General features: G+C 43.7%; 1 protein-coding gene across 6 annotated transcripts in view; it reads left to right on the plus strand.

Moving 5' to 3' along the window:
* The window catches only part of Vps13d (vacuolar protein sorting 13 homolog D), a 227774-nt gene that overhangs the window by 112438 nt on the left and 91837 nt on the right, over positions 1 to 23499 (plus strand). For all 6 annotated transcript variants that reach the window (XM_026782068.1, XM_026782067.1, XM_026782066.1 and 3 more), the window contains 9 exons: positions 1990 to 2120; positions 2296 to 2471; positions 8549 to 8672; positions 9979 to 10214; positions 12569 to 12677; positions 16001 to 16164; positions 17036 to 17144; positions 20093 to 20272; positions 22970 to 23086. In XM_026782068.1, the coding sequence (XP_026637869.1) occupies positions 1990 to 2120; positions 2296 to 2471; positions 8549 to 8672; positions 9979 to 10214; positions 12569 to 12677; positions 16001 to 16164; positions 17036 to 17144; positions 20093 to 20272; positions 22970 to 23086 (1346 nt within the window). The remainder of the gene's footprint in view (positions 1 to 1989; positions 2121 to 2295; positions 2472 to 8548; positions 8673 to 9978; positions 10215 to 12568; positions 12678 to 16000; positions 16165 to 17035; positions 17145 to 20092; positions 20273 to 22969; positions 23087 to 23499) is intronic.

Genomic DNA, 23499 nt, shown 5'->3' on the forward strand with positions numbered 1-23499 from the left:
TCAAGACAGGGTTTCTCTGTAACTTTGGAGCCTGTCCTGGAACTAGCTCTTGTAGACCAGGCTGGCTTCGAACTTACAGAGATCCGCCTGCCTCTTCCTCCCAAGTTCTGGGATTAAAGACATGCACCACCACCACTGGGCTCAAAGTTACTTCTTTTAGCACAACTCTTGCTCAGAGCCACAGAGTTGTGGCAGACAAGCAAGTAGAGCACTGAGCACATGTGTAATGTACATGTGTATGTAGTCGTGGATCCAGGTGTAAATTGTGAACGCATGTGTAACCTGTCAGTGTCTGTAAACCTGTGTTCCTTATAGGCCTGTCATCTGAATTCTGTCCTTCCAAGTGAAGGGACAAAAGGAATCGGCCAAGATAGGATCTTAAAAGTCCTCGGCTTTGTGACATTTGTGTGTGCGTTGTCAAGGCAATCCCCAGCAGAAAAGCCGGGATATGCACCTTGAAAAAGAAGGATTTTGTGCATTTTGATCTCAGCTAAATTCATCAGGGTCTGCCAGGGTGTAAACTAGGATAGAAGGGAAATAGAAAGATCACCTTTTCCCAGAAGCAGGGTGCCTGTGCTGCTCTGGGCCAGCTTTTGAAGTGGATTTCTTATTAGTAAGATCTGCTGACGCTGACACTGTTGGTTTCTGGCAACTTAAGCTTTTCTTCTTGTCCCAGAAGAAAAGTGTGTGGGGGTTTCCCATCACTCTTGAGACATGTGGTATCTTAGGTAAGAATTCCAGAGACAGTCTCCAGAGACTGCTCAGTCTTTTTATGACCTCTCAGGCCAATTGAAGCACGCTAGGGGTCCTTAGGTTGGTACCTGTAACTGGGAGGGGTGCTGACTCTCACTAGGTGCCTAGGCTGACCTCCTAGCCTTGTCTGTAGCTGCATGACCTAGATCACGTGACTCCACTTCCCATGCCTTAGTGCAGCAGAAGTGACTAATACCCTTATTCCAGAGGGATGTTGTGAAAATTAAGTGTAAAGCCACACAGAGGGCCTAGCCTATATGAAGGGGTCGATAAGCATTAGGACTGCTATTTTTATTACTTTGGGTATAAGTATTTTTAATTATTGTATATCCAGAACTCAGCACAGAGCTTTGAACTTATTTCTTGTATTTATTGTCATAGCGAATGAGTGAGTCATCCTGCTGAGTGTTGTAGTTTTTAAAATTGTCATCAGATTTTACAAGGTGACTCAGTGTGACTTCATTTGTCTTTATGTGAAACTAGTTGGTTTGAGATTTCTTTCTCACTGGGTGTTTTATGAATGCATATATATGTATGTTTCCAGTTTGTAGTAAGTGGGGAAGACCTATTTTTTAATGAATAAATAAATCCTAGCATTGCTTATGAGTTGGATTATTGGATAGTAGACTAAAATTACTAGAGAAGATTCTAGATAGAGTACTTAATTGAGTTCAGAGTGGTGTAGAATCCAACTAAGTAGTTGGAGGATTCCATTTATCAAAGGCAGATCTCTTGGTGGGGGGAGTTTGGGTCCCAAGTATAAGCATCATTGTAGCGTGGAGTTGTCTGAATGATTAGTTTCATAAACAGAAACCTAAGCTATATGCAACCAAAACATCCATGTGTCTTAGCTGTTATTATAGTGGTATATACAGGGGAAACCCTGAGATTTTTAAAACATTTACTTATTTTTTGTATGCATGCGTGTATGCCATATACATTGTGTAGAGGTCAGGGGACAACTAATAGGAGTGAGCAGTGTGGGTTTGAGGGATCAAAATCAGGTTGTCTTTACCCACTGAGCCATCTCGCCACCCACCCCCAGGGCTTTCTAAAAGGAATTAAACATTGTGAGGAGCTAATATTTCCATTCCATTGTTGAAGGGCTTCATACCCACTCCAGATGACATACGTGTTTGCTCACAGGAACTAAGGAATTATGAAGGCTACTTATTTTTGTCAGAACAAGAATTTTCAGTCATAATTAATCAATGAAATGGTTCTTGTCATTTGTAGGTATTGATGTCAAGAAAGGCCGAGGTCGCTATATTGACACTTGTATGGTCATCTTTGCCCCCCGTTACCTGTTGGATAATAAATCATCTCACAAGCTTGCATTTGCACAAAGGGAATTTGCCCGGGGACAGGTAAGCAGTTTGCTTTGAAGAATGGCCAGAGCTTGTTTTTAAAATAGAGGCTCGCTTCTCATCGAGACTGTGTTTTATGACATGAGTGACCCAGCAGCTCTTGTGTAGGATAAGGCTGAGAGTAGGAACTCAGCAAGAATTGTGTGTGACTACAGCCCCGATCTGTGTGTTTTAGGGAACATCCAACCCCAATGGCTACATTTCCACCTTGCCTGGTTCCAGTGTGGTGTTTCACTGGCCACGCAATGACTACGACCAGCTGTTGTGTGTCAGGCTGATGGACGTTCCCAATTGCATTTGGTCTGGAGGCTTTGAAGTCAACAAGAATAATTCCTTCCATATCAACATGAGGTGAGTTTGAGGCTTGATCGAGCTCTGATTGAGTTCTCAGAACTTGTAAAACCCCAAGGAAATGGCAGCATTTTGATCAGATGAGTTATAGAAGATGTTAGCAGCTTTAAGTGACGAATACAGTTCTCTGGTCTTATGGTGTGTGAAGTCCAGAGTGAGTGCCTATAACTCTATTGCTGTTTGTGTTCAGGTGGTGCTACTGGTGGTAACTATCCTGTTTATTCTTTTGCATTTGAATGTTCTTCTGTCTTGTTTCATTTCTGTTACCATGATAAAAATATCCTGATACCCCCCACAACCACCAAAAAAGAAAAAAAAAGAAAAGAAAAGAAAAAGAAAAAGAAAAAGAAAAAGAAAGAAAAAGGAAAAAAAAATCTCAACTTGGGGGAGAAAAAGGTTTATTTTAGTTTATGCTTTTAGTTTATAGTCCAACATAGTGGAGGAGTCAAGGATGACACCCCAAATGGCTAGTCACGTATGAGCAGAGAGAAAGAAATGAATGCATGCATGCTCACTTGTTTATTAGATGTGCTTTAATCCATTTCCCCAATGTCATACAGCTCAGGATATTTTGCCTAGGGAATGGTGCTACCACCATAGAGTAGGTCTTCTCATATTGATTAACTAAATTAAGACAGTCCCTGACAGAGCCACAGACCAACCTGATGTGAGACAATCCATCAATCAAACTTTCTTTCCAGGTTATTTTTGTTTGTGTCAAGTTGACAAATCTAAACACATCTTCTTTGCTCAATCCAGTGAACCTCAGGTCCTTGTTAGAAAAATCATCCAAATTCAGCCTCAGCTAGCTCAAGATGACTTAATTTCCTTCCTGTTTCATCAAATGCTTTATTGTTATTGTTATATTTTTTTGCGGTTGAACCTTGGGCTTTGTACATGCTAAGCAGTTACTACCATTGAACACATTCTTAACCCCATCATCAACAACAATTTTTAGGGTTTTGTTTTCTTGAGACTGAAGGTTATTTTTTGCTTGATTGTCCAGCTTGACTTTAAACTTCTTGGCTACAGTGATCACCTTTTTTGATTGTGCCCTCGAACAATCAGTGCATATTCTCATTGCTGCACACATGCAGGGATCTTTGCAACCCCTAAACCAGCAGAGTGGGAGGCAAGAAGGTTGTTCTGTTCAATATGACTTAGCTGGTGTTAGTTCAGACTACTTCCAAGTAGTTTATTTTAGGCATATTTAACCATAGCACAATTTCTTGAAAATTTTCCTGGTGATAATTAACTCAGTCCATTTGGACAATAAAACTTAATATATGACTATATTGAAAATCCTATAAAGAACATGTGACACCTTCCATAAAGATGGGTTCTGTAGACTGGCAAGCTTACGATAAGGATCTGGGGTGGGGGATCCAGTGTGATCTCAGCCTCACAGATAGTAAAAAGGTCACCAGGCTACTATCAGCCCCCAGCTTTCAAGGTAGATAACAAGTTATGCATCCCTCCCTTTGAAGGAACAACCATGACTCTCCCCTGCCACCCCGCCTTGATTAGCCAGTACACACATTGCTGCACACTCTTGAGCAGCCAGTGCCCATTCATATCCATGCACACAGAGCCTAGAGCATGCCCTGTAAAACTCAGACTCTACACCAATTAAATTACTGTTTCCCTTGCCCCAGCCTTGGCAGTACCCATTCTACATGGTGTATCTAGAAATTTGATTACTCGACAATATATGAGTGGAGATGTACAATACTTATCTTCTCATGACTATCTTATTTTACTTAGGATAATATCCTTTATGTTTATCCATGTGGCATGGGTTAGCATTTTCTTCCTTTTAAAGGCTGAATAGCATCTCATGTCTGTTCCCATTTTGTTTGTCTACCTAATGATGCTTCCACCTTTTGGTTCCTACTGTGAACACAGGTGTGCGCATGTGTACTCCAGACCCTGGTTTCAATTCTTTAGTGTGTAGATCCAGGAATATAATTGTTGGATAATATGATATTTAAAAATTTTTTTTAAATTTTTTATTTTTTTTGGTTTTTCGAGACAGGGTTTCTCTGTGGTTTTGGAGCCTGTCCTGGAACTAGCTCTTGTAGACCAGGCTGGTCTCGAACTCACAGAGATCCGCCTGCCTCTGCCTGGGATTAAAGGCATGCACCACCACCGCCCGGCTTTATTTGTTTTTTTTTTGAGATAGGGTCTTCTCTGCAGCCTTGGCTGGCCTGAAATTTGCTATATAGACTAGGCTGACCTTGAACTCATGGAGATCTGTTTGCCCCTTTGCCTTCTGAGTTCGTGAATTAAAGGTGTGTGGCACCATGTCAGCTGTTTTATTTCTAAATTTTTTCTTTAATACAAGGTCTTACTGTGTTGTTTAGTCTAGTCTTGAACTGAGAACTCCAACAGTCTCCCCACTTCAGCCTCCTCAGTGGCCAGGATTGTAGACATAGGTCACAGGTATAGGTCATTGGCTTTATCATTTTTAATCTTTCAAGAGTGTGCTATGCTGTGTTTTGTTAGGATTATAGCATTTTATTTTCCTGTGAGCTGTGCCTGGGGGCTGTAGTTTCTCCACAGCTTTACCAAGCTTAGCATTTGCTGTTGATGATGTCTGTAGTAGTTATTTCAATAGCAGTGAGCAGGGAATCTCACTATGGGCTGTCTCTGGGCTACTGGGTATTGAGCCGCCAAGTTCTCATAAATGGCAGCAGGTACTTTGCTCCTGAGCTCAGCCCCTGCCCTCACTATGGCACTGGCTCACAGTTCTCTAATGATCATTTCATGAGCCTGTTTGTCTTCTTCGGATCCTTGCCCACTTTTGTATTGGGCTATTTGAGCTGGTTGTTGTTCCTTTTGTATGTTAGCCCCAACCACGTATGGGATTTGCACATCTGCACTTCTGCCTTTACATGCTGCTGATTGCCTTCTATGATAATCTCTTTGTTGTTGAATCCAGTTTATTGCTTCTTTGGTTGCTTTTGATAATGCATTGCAGAAACAGTTGTCAAATCCAGTGCCATGAAGCTGTTTTCCTTTGTTTGCTTAAGGGTTTTATAATCTCAACTCTTTTGGGTCTAGTCCGCTTTGAGTTAACCCTTGTGTGTGGTATAACTGTGAGGAGCCACTTGGCATGTGGATGTTCTGCTTCTCCAGCGGCATTGGTTGTTGGAAGGCATTTGGCCGTACACACAAGGGTTTGTTTCTGGGGTTCCTGTTCACTCACTGGCCTGTCTGCGTGCCTAGTTGGTTGCTGTAGCTTCATAGTACCTTTTGAAGTGAGGCCATGGGAGACCTTCAGTTTCGTTTTGGTGGCTCTTTTGTTCAGAATTCTTGAGATCCATAGGAATTTTGTGGTTTTTTTTCTATTTCTGCTAAAATAAACATGCTGTTGGGAGCCATTCATTAGGCTGAGATTAAAGCTGATTACTTTATAAAGGTGAGGGTGGGGTAAAAGGGAAAGTGGTGACTGTATGCCTAGTGTTAATCCTTTAAAAAATGGCTTTAGTGTGTAATCTAAGCTACCGAGTGACCGGTGCCACCCACCCATTGCTTTTCCTTTCCCCAATTTTTCATCTGGAAACAATTTGAATGAGAAGTCCCAGGAGCAGTACAGGGAACTCTTCCATATCTCACCTCCCCACTTCTGTCCCTCCCCTTTTCCCACACCTGCTCTGGGGGTTGAGCACATGTGAGTGCACTTTGCTGAACCATTGGAAAGAAAGTCCAGGTCATCGTGATACTTGAGCTGTATTAAATCCAGCACCTACCACAAACAATGGTATCATATGTATCTAGGGAAATACCTTTGTTTTTAAAACAAATAGTAATACCATAACTATGATACCATCAATACACTCACAAGGAATTTAGTAGAGCACCGTGCAGTCTCTGTCACAGCCTGGGTGAATTGGCATGCTCTCCTTCACCGCAGTGCACTTTCTCTGAGCTGGGATCCCGTCAGTGGTCACTTGTCCAATGCAGCTGCAGATGCTTTTATGTGCTGCAGTGGAGAGTCGACCCAGCTCTCTCTTCTTGGCTGTGAGCCAGTGGTGTTTGTTTGCCAGTTGCTGCTGTGGTCTTGTAGGATGTGCTCTTTTCTGCATTTGGATGCCAGTGTCCTGTGTGTAGGTCAGGTCGGCCCTTTGTGTGAACAGTTCCTCTAGAGTCGCCTCAGAAGGGCTGTGGCACATTGATCTTGTTACTGGTTTGGTTTGATCATCACTTGGCTTTCGTGGTGCCCACCTTCTCTCTCTGCTGCAAAAATCTCCTTTCCATCTTCATGAAGAGAACTAACCTGTTGAGGCAGCATTGGCAGTCCAATATTCTGTGTCCCCAAACTATTTACAAAACTGAAATTGTTATGTAAGGGATTTGAAATGGTGATCTTTAAAAATTTCTTCATTTGTTAATTGATATTTTTTGTAAAAGTAGGTTCTTCTTTCCTCTAGTCAATATATCTAAATACAGTGCTCATAAACACAAAATAGAACACATGTACTTCTTTCCCCAGGGTCTCATGTAGCCCAGGCTGGCCTAGAACTCAGTGTGTACTTGAGAATGACCTTGAATGTCTGAACTATATCCTTTCCTTTCACAGGTCTTCGTAAAAGAATATCACCTGAAGAGATGATTAGGAAATCACCACTTTTTGCTGTTAACAGTTTCTACTTTCTAAATTAAAACTTTAATTATGTGCATGCACGCGTGTGGGTAGGTGTGGTGTGAGTGCTCGTGTCTGAGGAGACCCAAAGTAGTCGTTAGATCCCCTGGACCTGGAGTTATAGGTTGTTGTGAGCCTCTTAATGTAGGTGTTGGGACTTAGCTCTGGTTTTTCACGAGCCATATGTTTCCTACCTGCCGAGCCATCTCTCTAGTCCTCCTACTTCCTAAGTTTGCTCAGGGACCATGCAGTGGGCTGCAGCTGCCAGCATCCTTGTATATGTGTGCACAATGTTGTAAATGAGGAGCCAAGGGACCACAGTCTGTCCCCCACTTTTTTTTAATTTATTTATTTATTGAGGATTTCTGCCTCCTCCCCGCCACTGCCTCCCATTTCCCTCCCCCTCCCCCGATCAAGTCCCTCTCCCTCATCAGCTTGAAGAGCCATCAGGGTTCCCTGACCTGTGGGAAGTCCAAGGACCGCCCACCTCCATCCAGGTTTAGTAAGTTGAGCATCCAAACTGCCCAGGCCCCCCCAAAGCCAGCACGTGCAGTAGGATCAAAAACCCATTGCCATTGTTCTTGAGTTCTCAGTAGTCCTCATTGTCCGCTATGTTTAGCAAGTCCGGTTTTATCCCATGCGTTTTCAGACTCAGGCCAGCTGGCCTTGGTGAATTCCCGAAAGAACATCCCCATTGTCTCAGAGTGTGGGTGTACCCCTCGCGGTCCTGAGTTCCTTGCTCGTGCTCTCCCTCCTTCTGCTCCTGATTTGGACCAAATTGGTGCTCCAATTTGGGTCTCTGTCTCTGTCTCCTTTCATCGCCTGATGAAGGTTAATATTCAGGAGGATGCCTATATGTTTGTCTTTGGATTCACCTTCTTATTTAGCTTCTCTAGGATTGCGAATTATAAGCTCACTGTCCTTTAATTATGGCTAGAAACCAAATATGAGTGAGTACATCCCATGTTCCTCTTTTTGGGTCTGGCTTACCTCACTCAGGATAGTGTTTTCTATTTCCATCCCATTTGTACCCAAACTTCAAGAAGTCCTTGTTTTTTACTGCTGAGTAGTACTCTAATATGTATATATTCCATACTTTCTTCATCCATTCTTCTATTGAAGGGCATCTAGGTTGTTTCCAGGTTCTGGCTATTACGAACAATGCTGCTATGAACATAGTTGAGCATATACTTTTGTTGTATGATGGGGCCTCTCTTGGGTATATTCCCAAGTCCCCCACTTTTTTTTAAGATTTATTTTTGTTTTATGTGCATTTGTGTTTGAGTGCATGCATGTTTATGTATTGAATGGGTTTCTGGTGCCCTTGGAACTCAGAAGACATCAGGTGCTCCTGGAACCAGAGTTGCAGCTCTCTCTAGCCATCTCTTCAGCCTGTCTCCTTTTAATGTGGCCTTTGCTCCTTGTCCTGCAGGGACACCCTGGGGAAATGCTTCTTCCTCCGAGTGGAAATTACTCTCCGAGGAGCTACATACAGGATCTCCTTTAGTGACACAGACCAGTTACCGCCTCCTTTCAGAATTGACAACTTTTCCAAGGTACTGCACCCTTATGAGGAGGGCTGGCTGCTCATGTGGGGCAGGGTGGAAGACTGTGGTACGGTACACACGTGACACTTACTAGAGCTCTGTGACCCTGAAGCCCCAACTCTGAAGAGGTGTTTCAACTGGTATTATTATTTTTAGATGTCCTAATTTATTTCATGTGTCTGAGCATTTTGTCTGCATGTACATGTATGCACCAAGTATCTTCAGAGAGAGAAGAGGGCATTAGATTCCCCTGGAACTGGAGTTATAGATAATTGTGAGTCGCCATGTGAGTACTGGGAATCGATCCCAGGTCCTCTGGAAGAACAAGTGCTTTAACCACTGAGCCATCTTTCCAGCCACATCTGCCGATTATGATGGTCACTAAGCTGCCTCATCCAGGTTGAAGTAAATTTTCTGCCCCCAAAACTTCTTTTTGACTAAGAATTTGGTTGTCACGGTGTTCCCTGTAGACATGCTGTGCAGGCAGAGAAAGGGATCAGGCTGCTCAGGAAGAGCTGAGTGGGTCCATTGCTGTTGCTCAATTACAGCTAGCATTTTGTTGTTGTTGTTTTGTTTTGTTTTTTGTTTTTCAGGACAGGGTTTCTCTGTAGCTTTGAAGCCTGTTCTAGACTTAGCTTTTGTAGACCAGGTCGGCCTCGAACTCAGATCCTGCCTGCCTCTACCTCTAGAGTGCTGGGATTAAAGGTGGGTACTACCATTGCCCAGCACATTTTCATAATCCTAAATGTTAAGTGGAAATTATGAGATTCTGTCTTTTATTTTGTGTGTGTGTGTGTTTGAGTGCCACAGACATGTTAAGGCCTAAGACCATGGTTCAGGTGTTGGTTTTCTTCCAGTAGGTGGTTCCTGGGGGATCAAACTCAGGCCATTAAGCTTGGCAACATGTACCTTTATCTGCTGAGCAACTCCCTGACCCATAAGATTCATTTTAAATTACTCCTTCAAGTTATGTGTCTTAGAATATAAGACTTTTTAGGACCAGTTCCCCATTCTTTTCGTATTCAGACATTCACAGGGAGCAATGGAATTGCTGCCTTGGATATTTTGGCAAAGTGTCTTAAGATGGATTGTTTTTGCATTTTTATTTATGTGCGTGTATTATGTATCGGCACCTACAAAGTTCACTTATGGCTTTTCCTGGAGCTGCAGTCACAGTTTGAGCTGCCAGGCACTCTGTTTCCAGTTGCCTGTGTTCCTTGCCTTGTCCTGTCACTGGGACAATGGGAGCGTCCACCTTGGTCTGGCTGGCTCACTTTCCAGGAAACTGCCCTGAACAAAGTCCTCTGCCCTCTAGGTTCCTGTTGTCTTCACTCAGCATGGCGTAGCTGAACCCAGGCTGCGGACTGAAGTGAAGCCCATGACATCACTGGATTATGCCTGGGATGAGCCCACCCTCCCACCCTTCATCACATTGACTGTTAAGGGGGCAGGCTCCTCGGAGATCAGCTGCAACATGAATGACTTCCAGAATAACCGACAGTTGTACTACGAAAATTTCATTTACATTGCTGCCACGTACACGTTCTCCGGGTAATTCTGGACTTAATTATAGTTCATGCAAAGCAGAATCTTCTAACTAGTCACTGGTTTTTAAAGTTTAAATAGTTTCTGAGGAGACAAGTCACAGCCAATGCTTTCTTTACTAAACTCCAAGCCCAGGTTTTTCCTTGAGAGTCTAGTCCACATTCTCATCTGTAAACACACACACACACACACACACACACACACCCGTCTCCGAGAGGGTATCTTTGTGTAACAGTCCTGGGCGTCCTAGAATTTGCTCTGTAGACCAGGCTGGCTTCAAACTCAGAGATCTGCCTGCCTCTGCCTTCCCTACCCCCACCCCTGTAGGGTAGCAGCAACTTTTCCTTTAAGGGCTTCCTGCAGGGGCTGAGCCTAACCTGAACAATTGATAAGTCTCTTCCTGGATCTTGAATTCCTGTGGTGTTTGTCTTGACTTTGGCTAATAAGGTTTGTTTGTGGGCTGTTCCTATGGCACTGACCAATGTAACCTTCTTAAGGGTTAGTGCCTGAGAAACCAGTTCTGTCTGGTTGTAAGCCCCACTTGCTCTGGTTTCTGTAAGTACCATCAGCCGCTGAGCTCCGAAGGGAGAGTCCTATGGTGGCCCGAGAGGGTGAGGGTCGGGAGCAGGGAGGGAGAGAAGCTCTTGGAAGCCCAGGCCCTGTTTGGGTGCTAGGACTTGGAACCAGTTTTGGGGTCTACCGAATGCTATTGGTCTGCATTCTCGGAAGAAAGAACAGTTTTTTTTCTTTAATTTTTATTTTTATTGAGGTCAGATTCATGTCACAGAAAATTAACCATTTCAAACTGAATAGGTAGTGACATTTAGTACACTGTTGATGCAGTTGTCATCACGATCATCATTTTGCTGTTCCTAAAAGAGCCTCCCCTGGCACTATCTTCCACTCCTCCACCCTGACCTCAGTGACCTCTAATCTCCTTTCTGTTCCTGTAGGCTTGGCTAACTGGGTAGACTCTGAGTCTGGGTCACCCCGGTGACCTTCTTTTGGCTGGCGTCTTTCACTTAGTGTCATGTTTTGGGTTCAGCCACATTTTTGTGACCCTGCTTTTATGAAACGTGTTCAGTCTGCATGAGTCTGAGAAATGCTCTGTGCTGTGTACTTGCTGCCTGTGTGCCTGTCTGTCTGTCTGTCTGTCTGTCAGTCAGTTAGCAGGCATCTCAGCTTTGCAGTTTGATTTCCCATGCTATGGGTTGACTGTGACTTTTTTTTTAAGGTATTATTTAAAAGACAATTTTTTTTTAATTTCAGTGAAATCTAATTTGTTGAATTTTGTTTTGCTTTTGTCACATATGCTTTTGATGTCCAGATGACTAATTATTAACCGAACTCATCAGTACTTTTGTAATGTTAAGGGTTGATGCAAACAGGCAAGTGATCTAAATTAAACATCATTCGAGCATTATGCATGTATTCTAAAGTGAGAAGCTGAGAAGGGCTCAGTGGGCACAGCTCTTTATTCACAAGCGTAAGTTCCTGAGTTTGGATTCCGGCTCTCAGATGGGAAGCTAAGTGTGGTGGCCGGTGCTCATAACCCCAGCACTGTGGGCAGAGTTGGGCACATCCTAGGTCTTGCCGGCCAGCTAACCTAAGTGAAACAGTGAGTCCCAGGTCCAGTGGTGACCCTGTCTCAAATAATGAGGAGCCGAGTGGTAGAGGCAGACACCCAGTGTTGCTCTCTGGGCCTCCAATGCACGCATACAGTTGCATTTACCCGACCATTTACGTACAACCCACAACATCCCACACAAATAATAATATTATAATAAACACCCAAGCTGCACCAGCAATCCATAACACTTGGGATTTTTAAGCCACAGTGAAGCACCACAGGCTTGAATTGGGGGAAGGTGACTATTGGCCCTCTGGATTCTTTTCCTCCTAAAAGGATTCCATTTCTTGCCAAGACTTGGGGGTACGGTGATGCTGATGCTCTGTTTGGCAGAGCAGAGAGTGGCTTTGCCCTTGGACACCTACCTTGGGTTTTCCCTGCCCCCACCAAAGGTTCATGACCATCGTTTCATGTCTTGATTTTGTGCCACTGAAATTATGAGGAGTGGGAAAATGCCAGAGTTTTGTGTTCACCAGTGAGTCCTAACTTGTGCAGGGGTAAGAGTGGTTCTATTCCTGTGTCCTGTCAGGCTTTTTCTTCATGGTTTCTGTTGGTTTGTTTGTCTGTTTTGAGACAGAGTTTCTCCTGTTTAGCTTGGGTTCTCTTCTTCCTTCAGTTTACTAAGTATTGAGATGACCGGCAGCAGTCAACTTTTTTGTTTGTTAATAGAGGTTTATGCATTGCTCGTGTGTCTGTGTGTATACATGTGCACTCATTTATTTCATCTTAGTTTGCAGGAGGGCAAAGGAAGGCCGGTGGCTTCCCACAAGGCAGTTACCTGTGCAGAACTCGTCTTGGATGTGTCCCCAAAGACGCAGAGAGTCATCCTAAAAAAGAAGGTAAAGGCTCAGAGGTGGGCGACAAGAGTTGGGGGCTCAGGCTCATCTAGTCCAGAGTCTCTGGCCCTGCAAGAACTGGGCTGGGAACCCTGGAGGCTGTGGGCTTGTGCTCCTGCTGTGTTCACTGTGATCATGCTGGCTGCGGGGTTCCAGCCATCTCACTCCCAGTTCTTCTGGAGAGAGGACAGTCCTGAAGCTGTGAATTGTGATTTCTATTTTTTTTTTCTTGCCTGTTGCTTCTTTTATCTCAAACTGAACTAAAGGAAAATGTCCCACTGGCAAGTACCCCTTTTCATGTCCTCTGATGAGTTAGCGTAAGAAGAGCAAGGCACGCCTGTAAGTATAGGAAAATATTCCGGTTAGCTGACTTAGATTTGGAGGGGAAAGCAGTAAAATTTGGTCAAAGATCGTAATAAATGGCAGGAAGAGTGATAGCAAATAGTTGAAAGTGAAAGATGGCAGAAGTTCGGGACCATGGAGATGCAGCAGCAACCAGGGAAGAAGACCATGAAGTTGTCATCTGGAGCACATGGACCTGGAGAGCCCTGATGGAGATCTGCATTTGCACTAACATGTCACCACCCGTGGCTTAAGTGCCAAGTTTGTCATCTGGGCAAACATCTGCAGATTCAGACAGGTTTCTAATAGTCAAGGGCATTCTGGGCACATTCTTCCTTCCTCAGTCACATCTAAATGTTTAGGGTTAAATTGTTAGGAAAGAGGAAAAGGGCTCCCAGGAAAGATCTCCATATTTTAAAGAGGGAGTTCTGGTTGTTTCCAGCTTGGGATAAGTAAGTCCCTGCAGGCCAGCTTCCCTCACTGTGCGACTGGGTGACTCAGCCTGTGGCATCTGAGGGGCTTCCTGTGCCGGCTGGTGCTGTGGGCAGATGTGAGCAAAGATGAGACTGTGGGAGGCTGCGTTTGGAGACTGAGGCTGACTTTGATCTTACAGGAGCAGTCAGCAGTTCTAGCAGGAAGAAGAGGGTGCTGGTGTAGTTTGAGACTGGCTTTCCCCCTTCTTCCGAGCTACATTTTTTAACTGACTTCCTGGGAGGAATAAAGGAAACATCTAAGACAGTGGTTCTCAATCTTCCTAATGCTGCTTCCCTTTAGTATAGTTGTGGTGACCCTCCAACCATAAAATTATTTTGTTCTACTTCAAAACTAATTTTGCAATTCTTACTGTAATGTAAATGTAATCTGATATGCAGGATATCTGCTATGCAACCCTTGTGAAAGTGTCCTTTGACCCCCATCCCCACCCCCAAGGAGTCATAACCCGTGGGTTGAGAACCTATGATATAAGACAATGTTCATGTAGTGCTGTGTCAGAGTTGTGGGGATAGTAGCACAGCATACAGTTATGAAGCCACAGCTCTCCAGGCTGGGTTTTTACATTTACTACAAGAACTGAAGAGGTCGCTTAGTTTGCCTTCTTGACAGGTCAGAAAGCAGGCTCCGTGAGCTTAGCTGCCTCATCCACATTGCTCGGGTTGTGAACTAGCTCACCTTGTGACTGTGCAACTGATCTCAGGTCCTGGCATCTTGACTCTGACATTCACTTTATACCCTTTGGTTTCTACTCTGTAGGATGTAGAATGCAGGGCCGGGAATATAGCTCCGCAGAGGAACTCTGCCTAGCCCTAGACTCAATTCCTAGCCTCTAAAAATTGTAGAATGCTGAAAAACGATCTTTCTGGCATGTGTGTAACTTGTGAATGAGTTAGTGGGCGGAGCCAGAAGTGTCCATTGCGGCAGTGAAGCTCCTACATGCTGTGAGTGTGTGACCCTGAGAGTTGCAGCTTGGGAGAGGTGTCCCTCCAGTGGGGAGGCAACATTACAGAACAGTTAAGTGGGCTTTGGCAGCGGACAGGTCCAAGTAGTCCCTCTGGTCACTAGTTGTGACAGCATGGGAGAATTAACTTTTCTCACCAAACCCTAACTTCCTCATCTGTAAGGACAGCAACAGCATGCACCTTGTTGGATTGTTTTTAAGGTTGAATGAGTTACTGTACCCAGGCCTGACCAGCAGCAGGGTCTCAATAAGTGTTATCACCTGTAGTATATAATGGACTAGGTAAACATCCTTGACTGACCTTATCTTACCCGGAAGCCTAATTGCAGTATTTAAGTATTCTAGCAAAGAAAATGCATTGAAAATCAAAAGCAATCAACTGAAAATAACCTTTAAATGCAACCAAGTTAATAATTGGTTATAATCAATTCATAAATATTGAGATGGTAAGCACTGGAAGTAGTGAGGGCTGCCGCTGTCCCTGCTCTGGCAGTTTACAGGAATGCCAGAGACAGGGTGCTGACTTGCACATATTCTTGGCATAGTTAAACTCTCCTCTGAACTCAAGACACCTGAAGTCATCATATGGAACAGTGGTATTCATGGCAATATAGCTAGGGAGGAGATTGCCCAGTCATTGACTTTTTTTTTAAAGGAAAATTAAGAGGTGCATACATTATAAGAATTTCTTTTAATTATTCCTACATGTGCATGTCTGTGTGTGGGTATGTACACTTATCCGTACTTTGCCTGTGGAATCCAGAAAAGGTCACTAGCTGCCTGCCTGGAACTGGAGTTACAAGCAGCTGTCAGTTGCTCCCTGATGTGGGTGCTCGGAGTGAACCTGGTCCTCTACAAGAGCACAAAGCTCTTAACCATGGAGCCGTCTCTTCAGCCCAAAGAAGACTTCTTTTTTTTTTTTTTAAAGATTTATTTATTTATTATGTATACATTCCTTCTGTGCATGCTTGCATGCCAGAAGAGGGCACCAGATCTCATTACAGATGGCTGTGAGCCACCATGTGGTTGCTGGGAATTGAACTCAGGACCTCTGGAAGAGCAGTCAGTGATCTTAACCTCTGAGCCATCTCTCTAACCCCCAAAGAAGACTTCTTAAGAAATCTGCACCACTTACAAATGTTGGTTGCTTGTTCAGACTTTAGCAAATGGGCAGTAAGATGGCCCAGGGTTTGTCACATAACTCTGCTAACCTGAGTTTGAGCTCCGGATCTCATGATGGAAGGAGAAAACCAACTCCTGAGATTTATCCTCAGATTTCCACACAGTGGAACATTCAACACACACATACATGTGCACACTAAAATAAAATAAAAGATGAAAAAGAGTTTAGTATGCTTTATTTAAAGTTAATTAGAAATTCACAATAATGAAATCTTTAGTTGGGTCTTTCTATGATATGGAAAACATCCAAGCCCAGTTCCAATGGAGAACATCTTTGGCCCTTAGAGAGGGCTTGTGATTGATGGACAGGGCTAGCTGTGGCCACATCTGTGTGTCTGTCTGTCAGGAACCAGGAAAGCGCTCTCAGCTCTGGAGGATGACAGGGTCGGGAATGCTGGCCCACGAGGGCTCTGCAGTTCCTCACAACCCCAACAAGCCCTCAGCCACACGCTCCATCGAGGGATCCGCCATCTTGGATATCGCTGGCCTGGCCGCTGTGACAGACAACAGGTAATCCGATGGGTAACTCACTAGTCAAGCTGATTGCCTTCAAATTCAGACCCAAGAAATTTTCCCCTCAAAAGTAGAGCTCTGTAAACCCTCCTGAGAATTTGTTTTTTATTTTGTATTTTTTTTCCTTAATGGCTAATGCCTGTCAAATTCTCAGACATTATTTAATTTTAAAAATTATTGTGACAGTACCCATGCAGGTGTTAAAGATCAAATAATAAGATCTTTGATAGAAAATAAATATCTACTTTCCTGGGAATTCCAGTCTATCCTTGCTTTGTAGAAATGAAGTTTCTATTCTTAAGTATTTCTAATAATTTGTTGTCTTTCGAGAAGAATTAATTTGTCTACAGTTTGTTCCAGGACATTCCAAGGCTATACAGAGAAACCCTGTCTCAAAACTCCAAAAACCCAAGCAAGCAAGCAAACAAACAAACCAAAACAATACTCTAGAGACATGTTTTTATGTGTAACTCTCTGGACAGTTTGCATGAGTTGCATTAGTTTAAATACGTTACTTCATTTACCACATATTAGTTTCTCCATAATATCAGTGTGTTTGTTTTCATTTGGTACTTTATAAATTTACACAAATGTGTAATTTAAGACCCAGAGTATTTAAAAATAAGACAGTAGAGACAGTTGATTTAACTGTTCGGCAGATAGCTGCTCCCAACTGCAAGATGGCTTGCCCCATGAAACTCCCACACCGGGGTTATGGCTCTCCATCCTGGTTTTTTGGCTTTCCTCACGTGAGGCTCAACTAGGATGCCCATCAGATTACATGGCGGGGTGCCGGAAGGCAGAGGGGCTGAGCCTCAGTTCCTCCTCAGGCTTTGACCCAGAGGATTCACTGTTTGTCTCTGTCCAGATACGAGCCGCTGATGCTGAGAAAGCCAGACCGCAGGCGCAGCACAACACAGACATGGAGCTTCCGGGAAGGAAAATTGACCTGCGGCTTGCATGGGCTGGTTGTTCAGGTCAGTTGCTTTTGACACTGTCAGTCGCAGCGCCCAAGGGTTGTACTTTCTTCAAAACAAAGTCTCACCTATGTTATACATGATGATTTCTCCACTGGGAAGAAGTAACCAGAGAGCATACTGCATTTTTGTTAAGGGTAGTCAAGAAACTTTGGCTGTGCATCTTTGTGTTGCTACATGGAAAATAGTCTTTTCTTTTTTTTCTTTTAAAAGATTTATTTTTAGATATTTTTCTAATTGAAATAGATTCACATCACTTTCCCCTTCCTTTTCTCTGCCCCAGCTACCTTCCCTCAAATCCCTCTCATGCTCCCCCAACTTTCAAGTCGATTTTTCTCTGATTATTGTTACATGCATATATACGTATGTATGCCCACGAGTGTATATAAATGCAGCCCACTGAGTCCATTTTGGTTCTTTGTGTGCATTCCTTTTAGGGCTGACCACTCTGCATTGAATAACTGATATCGGTGTCTTAGCCCTGGAGTGACCGGTTCTCCTCCCTGCAGTTGTTTGTTGCCTGAGATTCTTTGTCTAGGGGTGGGACCCTCATAAAACTTGCCCCCTTCCATCTTGGCATGCCCTGTTCCTGTCCTGTTTAAGCAGCCATTTCTAAGATTTTCACAGCAGGATTCATAGCTCTTATAATTCTTATAATCTTCTGCTCCCACAGCTCCTTCATCCATGGCTCAAAATTTATTTTATTTTAACTGTGTGTATCTGTGCATATCTGTGTGTGGGTATGTGTACACTAGAATGCAGGCACCTGCAGAGTTCAAAAGAGTCTGTCAGATTCCTGGGAACTGGAGCTATAGGTGCTTGAATGGTACTCAGCGTGAGTGCTGGGAATCGAACTTGGATCCTCGGCAAGAGCAGCAAACTTTTTTGACCACTGAACCGTCCCTCCAGCTCTATAGGATGTGTTCTTGAAGGTGATGGACTAAGTGTGTTAGAAGCAGATGTCCTGAGTGATGACTTTTTTTTTTCTTCTGTTTTTTTTTCTTCTGTGATTCTGAACTGTTTTTCCCTGGTAACATAAATTACCTATGTACTTTTAAAAAGAAGGTTATAAAAAAAAGTATCTGTTAAAAGTCTAATGCTAAGATGGGTACTTGGATGGGTAAAGCGTGGGAGCTCATCATGAGCTGTGCAGCATCATTCTCCTCATCGTTGTGGTCCTCTTCCCCTCCTCCTCTGTTGTAATTGCATCACTTGACCATTTTCATCCTTTAAACCTCCCATATCTTCCCTGTGCTCTCTTTCAAATTCACGCCTGTTAAATATGTGAGTACATGCATGTGTGTGTGTGTGTTACTTGTATGTATATGTTTTCAAGACTGACCATTTTGGTATTATATAACCAATTGGTATGTATACATGTTTTTGATTTTGCTTATTGCTACATTCTTAGTGGTATCAAAGTTAGTATTTTGTTATAGCAACTAGCAGTCTAGACTGGATTTGTCCTCAAATCAGCGAGTCTGTGGCTTAATAAATTTCCAGGGACTTTATCAGGGATTGAGATTTCTGCCCTTTCTTTCTTTGGGTTGGTATGGGCCCCTGCATCTGAGGTGCGCGGGTGGGAGGGAGAACACCACACCGTGGGACTCACTCAGAGATCCACAGTGCAGCAGCAGGCCCTGAACAGTGAGTGTTTCTCTCCCTGGTGGAGTCAGGCAGTCCTCTCATGTGGTGCTGTGTACAGCCCTAAGAAGCCTCTTCTGTTTGCTGAGATTTATTTTCTTTACCTCTGTGGCCCTGAGCTTTTCTCATCAAAGGCCAGCTGCTTACTTATGTGAAGCTCACATCTGGAGTGGATTTGGGATTTTCAATTAGCAATACAATTCAGACTTCTAGAGGCAAAAGAAGGCTTGCTATAATTGGTGGGTTCCGGGTCTGACCCTGACTTTACTTCTAGTTTTTTTTAAAAGCCCATGTAATTCCAATTTTCGTGGAGCATTTTCCTCCCTCCCAAATCCCTTTTTAATGTTTGTTGTTTCCTGTATCTGCCCACCACGTCTTTGCTGTGAATGTGTTTTAGTTAGGGAACTGGGTTTGTTTCATTCCTATGCTAAATACAGCGATAGAAGGCTTGCAAATGGTTTTTGACCTACCCTTTCCAGGTTATGTATATACTTTCTAAACTAACCCTTATGAAAGGCTTTCCTTGTATTGAAGTCTGTCCTATATGCCTTTTTATTACTCAGTACTTAGAATGAACTAAGTATAAGTACTTAGAATGAACGAAGATGGGTGGGCATGGTGGTACCTACAATCCTGTCAGAAGATGATGAGTTTGAGGCTGCTCAGGCAACAGAGTAAAGCCCTGTTCTGAATACTAAAACAAAACAAAGAGAAAGAATTGAAATATTTCTTCTCTCTAGCTATAGTGTGTCCCCATGGGCCTCACCCTGTCAACCTGCATGTTTATGGGGTACGCAGCAGGATTATGACTTTTGCTAAATGTGTCCCAGTGCCATATGACAGTTGAGATGTGGCACCGACTTGGCTGTTTAGTCATCAGCCTGGGAAACTTTAGCTCTGAAGCTGGCTTTTTAATTGGAAAGCTGAGTGATTAGTGTTCAATTTTATAATATTTAAGGTTTTTTTTTTGACAACCCTCAATGATAATACTCAAAGAAACAAAACTGATTTTGGCTACTTAATAAACTTATTTTCAGTGACTGAGATTTATTATAAGGTGGAGCAAAAGCAATCCACTTTGTTTGTGGGGTTACCTCCTACTGTGTGTGTGTAACCTGCCACATTAATGTAGTAAATGTACCTTGCCATTTTACACAGTCCTACCACTTTTTAAATCTGTTAGGCTAACAAACTGCCACTCCCCAAAGGAGAACTCCAATTCATTTGTCTCCGGGTACTATGTTGAATTGTCCAAGTCTCTGCTATGACCTTTTCTTGTATCTCTTTACTTTAATGTCTTTTAGGCCAAAGGAGGACTTTCCGGATTGTTTGATGGAGCTGAAGTTGTTCTTGGTCCTGACTCATCTGTTGAGCTGTTAGGACCAGTTCCACCAGAACAACAGTTTGTTAATCAAAAGATGAGGCCTGGTTCTGGAATGTTATCCATCAGAGTCATCCCAGATGGACCAACTCGAGCACTCCAGGTAAGAATTAGAAGGACTGACAAAGCCATGTCTTTTTCTTCCCAACCCCATGGTTAAATATTTATTAAGTGTCCTCATGCTGGATGCGGGCTGTGCAGTCCTCCTTTGTAAGAAAGGCCTGGGTCTCCATACCAGAGTTGTGTGGGAGCTAAAGTGGAAGTGAATGGAGATAGAAGGATAAACAAAGTCTGAAAAGGCTTAGGAATTAACCAGGCATGGAGGTGACTTCTCATACTCAGCATTCAAGAGACTGAGGCAGCAGGATCTCTTGAGTTCAAGGCCAGCCTAGGCTACATCAGAAGTGTAGCCTTCTTTTTTTGGCCGCCTAGACTCCTGAAATAACCACACAGAAACTGTATTAATTAAATCACTGCTTGGCCTATTAGCTCTAACTTTTTATTGGCTAGCTCTCACATCTTAACCCTTTTATTATTTTATATTTTACCATGAGGTTTGTGCCCTACCAGCAAGGTTCCAGATCTTTGTCTGTGACTGCAGCTCCATGGCTTCTCTCTCACTCTGCCTCCTTTCTCTCAGCATTGTTTAGTGCCCGCCCCCTCCCCAGCTACCTCTATTCTGCTCTGCGCAGGCCCAAGACAGTTTTTTAAATTAACCAATGATATTCAAAGCATACAGAGGGGAGTCTCACATCACAGAAGAACTTTATCTCCAAACTATAAGAATTTAAATAGATAAGAAAAATACATAGTGGTATTCTCAATATAGTTAACTATTATACTAATATTTTGAATAATTGGTGTGTGGCCCCCTCATGAGAAGATGGGAGCTTTCCTAGCCAAACAAACAAGTACTGTGCTGTGTCATGAAGCGAGGGGTGAGGGGATGTAGAAGGGACTGGGGTCTGAGGCTGAGGGAGCTTCCTACAGGACAGAATACTCAAGCTGAGCACTAAATTAGTCAAAAGAGTGAACCTGGGGGAAGGGCAAGGCAGAGGAACTTTGCTATGATGGGCATGCTCCCACAGAAGGGATTTGCTGAGCAGCTATTGGAACTAGTCAGCATTTCATCTGCTGAGCATGTGGCAGTGAGTGGTCTGGTTTTTGTTTTTTGGTTGTTTATTTGAGACAGGGTTTCTCTGTGTAGCTTCAGTTATCCTGAAACATACTCTTCGACCAGGCTGGCCTTTAACCCAGAGATCTTCCTGCCTCTGCTACCTGAGAACTGAGATTAAAGGTATGTGCCACCACTGCCTGGCTATATGTATAGATATTACAAGGGGTTTATTCGAGTAGCTTATAGGCCATGGCCTGATAATCCAATAGTAGTTGCCTCCTGCTGAGAAGACCAAGTCTGATAGTTGTTCAGCCATGAGACTGTATGCATTCAGTCTACGTTGTAATCCTGAAGAAGTAGGGTCTAACACCAGCGAAAGGATGCCTCAGCAGTAGGATAGATGAACTTGCCAGCAAGAGTGAGGTCAAGGCCAAAAGAAAAACTTTCCTTAGCCCATGTCCTTTCATATAGGCTGCCACCAGGTGTGACCCAGATTTAGGGTGGGACTCCCACCTTAAATGATTGAGTAGGAAATCAGGTGTGCCCCAATACTTAGGTTTTAGTTAATTCCAGATGTAGTCAATTTGACAACCAATATTTGCCATCACAGTCATATAGTATTTGGGAAGCTGATTAGGGAACAGACTGGCCCGTGGCATATGATAGAAATAAGACTAGAGACAGGATTAGGACCTGAGATTCATACTGAAGCTGGAATGTTTTGTTCAAGGCAGGCAGGGGTCAGGAGTTAGTATGAGGAAGATTTAGCTGTAATAAGTGCATTGGCTACAGTGTTGGAAAGACTGGAGGCAGAGAAAGTCTAGCTAAGAGCCTCCAGAGGTGTGATGATCGGAGATGGTGCCTTAGGTCAGGGTGAATGTGTGAGGGGGAAGGAGAGAAGCTAATGCAAAGGAATCTGATTGGTCAGTGACTGAGTGTGGGATGAGGCTTGAGGCAACCTGGCCTCCAGGTATCTGTTCTAGGTAGCAGGGAGGACAAGGATCCATACCACTAAGCCAAATGTAGAGTAGACTTGAAGAAAACAAGTTATATTGGCACTTGCTGAGCTAAGGTAGCCTCATGATTCTATATGATGATGCCCAAAGCCATTGGGACTTCTGCTCTGAGACTTAAGGCAAGATGTGTGCTGGAAATACAGAGTCATCAGTCAGAGTAATAGGGAGCTGAGGGAAATAAGACAGCGGAGTGCTGTGTGAGCATTCTGATACAACGCATCATGCTCCACACCACGATCTGTAGTACTGCTTTACAGAAGGGTACTCATGGCAAAGCAGGCACACTGCAGAGACCTGCCTGTGCACACCGAGGCCTTCCCGCACTCTGTGAGGCCTGCCTGTTCTCTGTGAGGCCTGTCCTTGCTCTGTGGGGCCTGCCCGTGCTCTGTGGGGCCTACTTGTACTCTGTGGGGCCTGCCTGTGCTCTGTGGGGCCTGCCTGTGCTCTGTGAGGCCTGTCCTTGCTCTCTGAAGCACCCAAGGTGTTTAGCTGAATAGAGTGTTATCTAGATTCAGAATTGTACCTGCTTAATTATTGCCCAAATCTTTCCCTAGCAATCTGAGGAGTCATTAGCTTTCCATAGGTTTACTAGGCATATAGTGAGTGACTCTTGACCTATAGTTGATATGGAAGTGTGAGCTCTCTTCTTGTTCTGTTTTGATTTCAGATAGCAGACTTCTGCCAGCGGAAAAGTGAGCACTCATCATATGAAGTGGAGGAACTTCCTGTTACAGAGCAGGAGCTGCGGAAACTGAGGAATCCAGACACACAGCAGGAGCTGGAAGTAAGCTTCCCAGTTTGTTTAGCCCTATGTGCATGTGTGTGGGCATGATGCCACAGCATGTGTGAGGTCAGTGGGCAGCTCGTAGGAGCAGCTCTCTCCTTCCACCTTACCCACTGAGCCATCTTGCCTCTTCAAGCAGCAAGTTTTTTAAATGGTTGCAGATAAATTTTCTTGGTCATCAGGTCTGAGAATTTGCTCTGTGATTGTGTGAACTCTGAGTGTGAGTGCGGGATGCTGTTTCATGTGTTTACTATTAAACACATGTGTGTTTATGTCATGTGAATGATGTCTGGCGCTTACATGGAATCACAGAATAACAGATGTTGCTCATGTGAGATAACAAAAAGGAAGCTACATGGTCCAGATTTTCATAGTATTTAGAGAAAGGGAATTCGGATTTCCCGCCATCTCAC

The sequence above is a fragment of the Microtus ochrogaster genome, chromosome 10 (genome assembly GCF_000317375.1).
Source record: "Microtus ochrogaster isolate Prairie Vole_2 chromosome 10, MicOch1.0, whole genome shotgun sequence".
In the NCBI taxonomy this organism is placed as follows: domain Eukaryota; kingdom Metazoa; phylum Chordata; class Mammalia; order Rodentia; family Cricetidae; genus Microtus; species Microtus ochrogaster.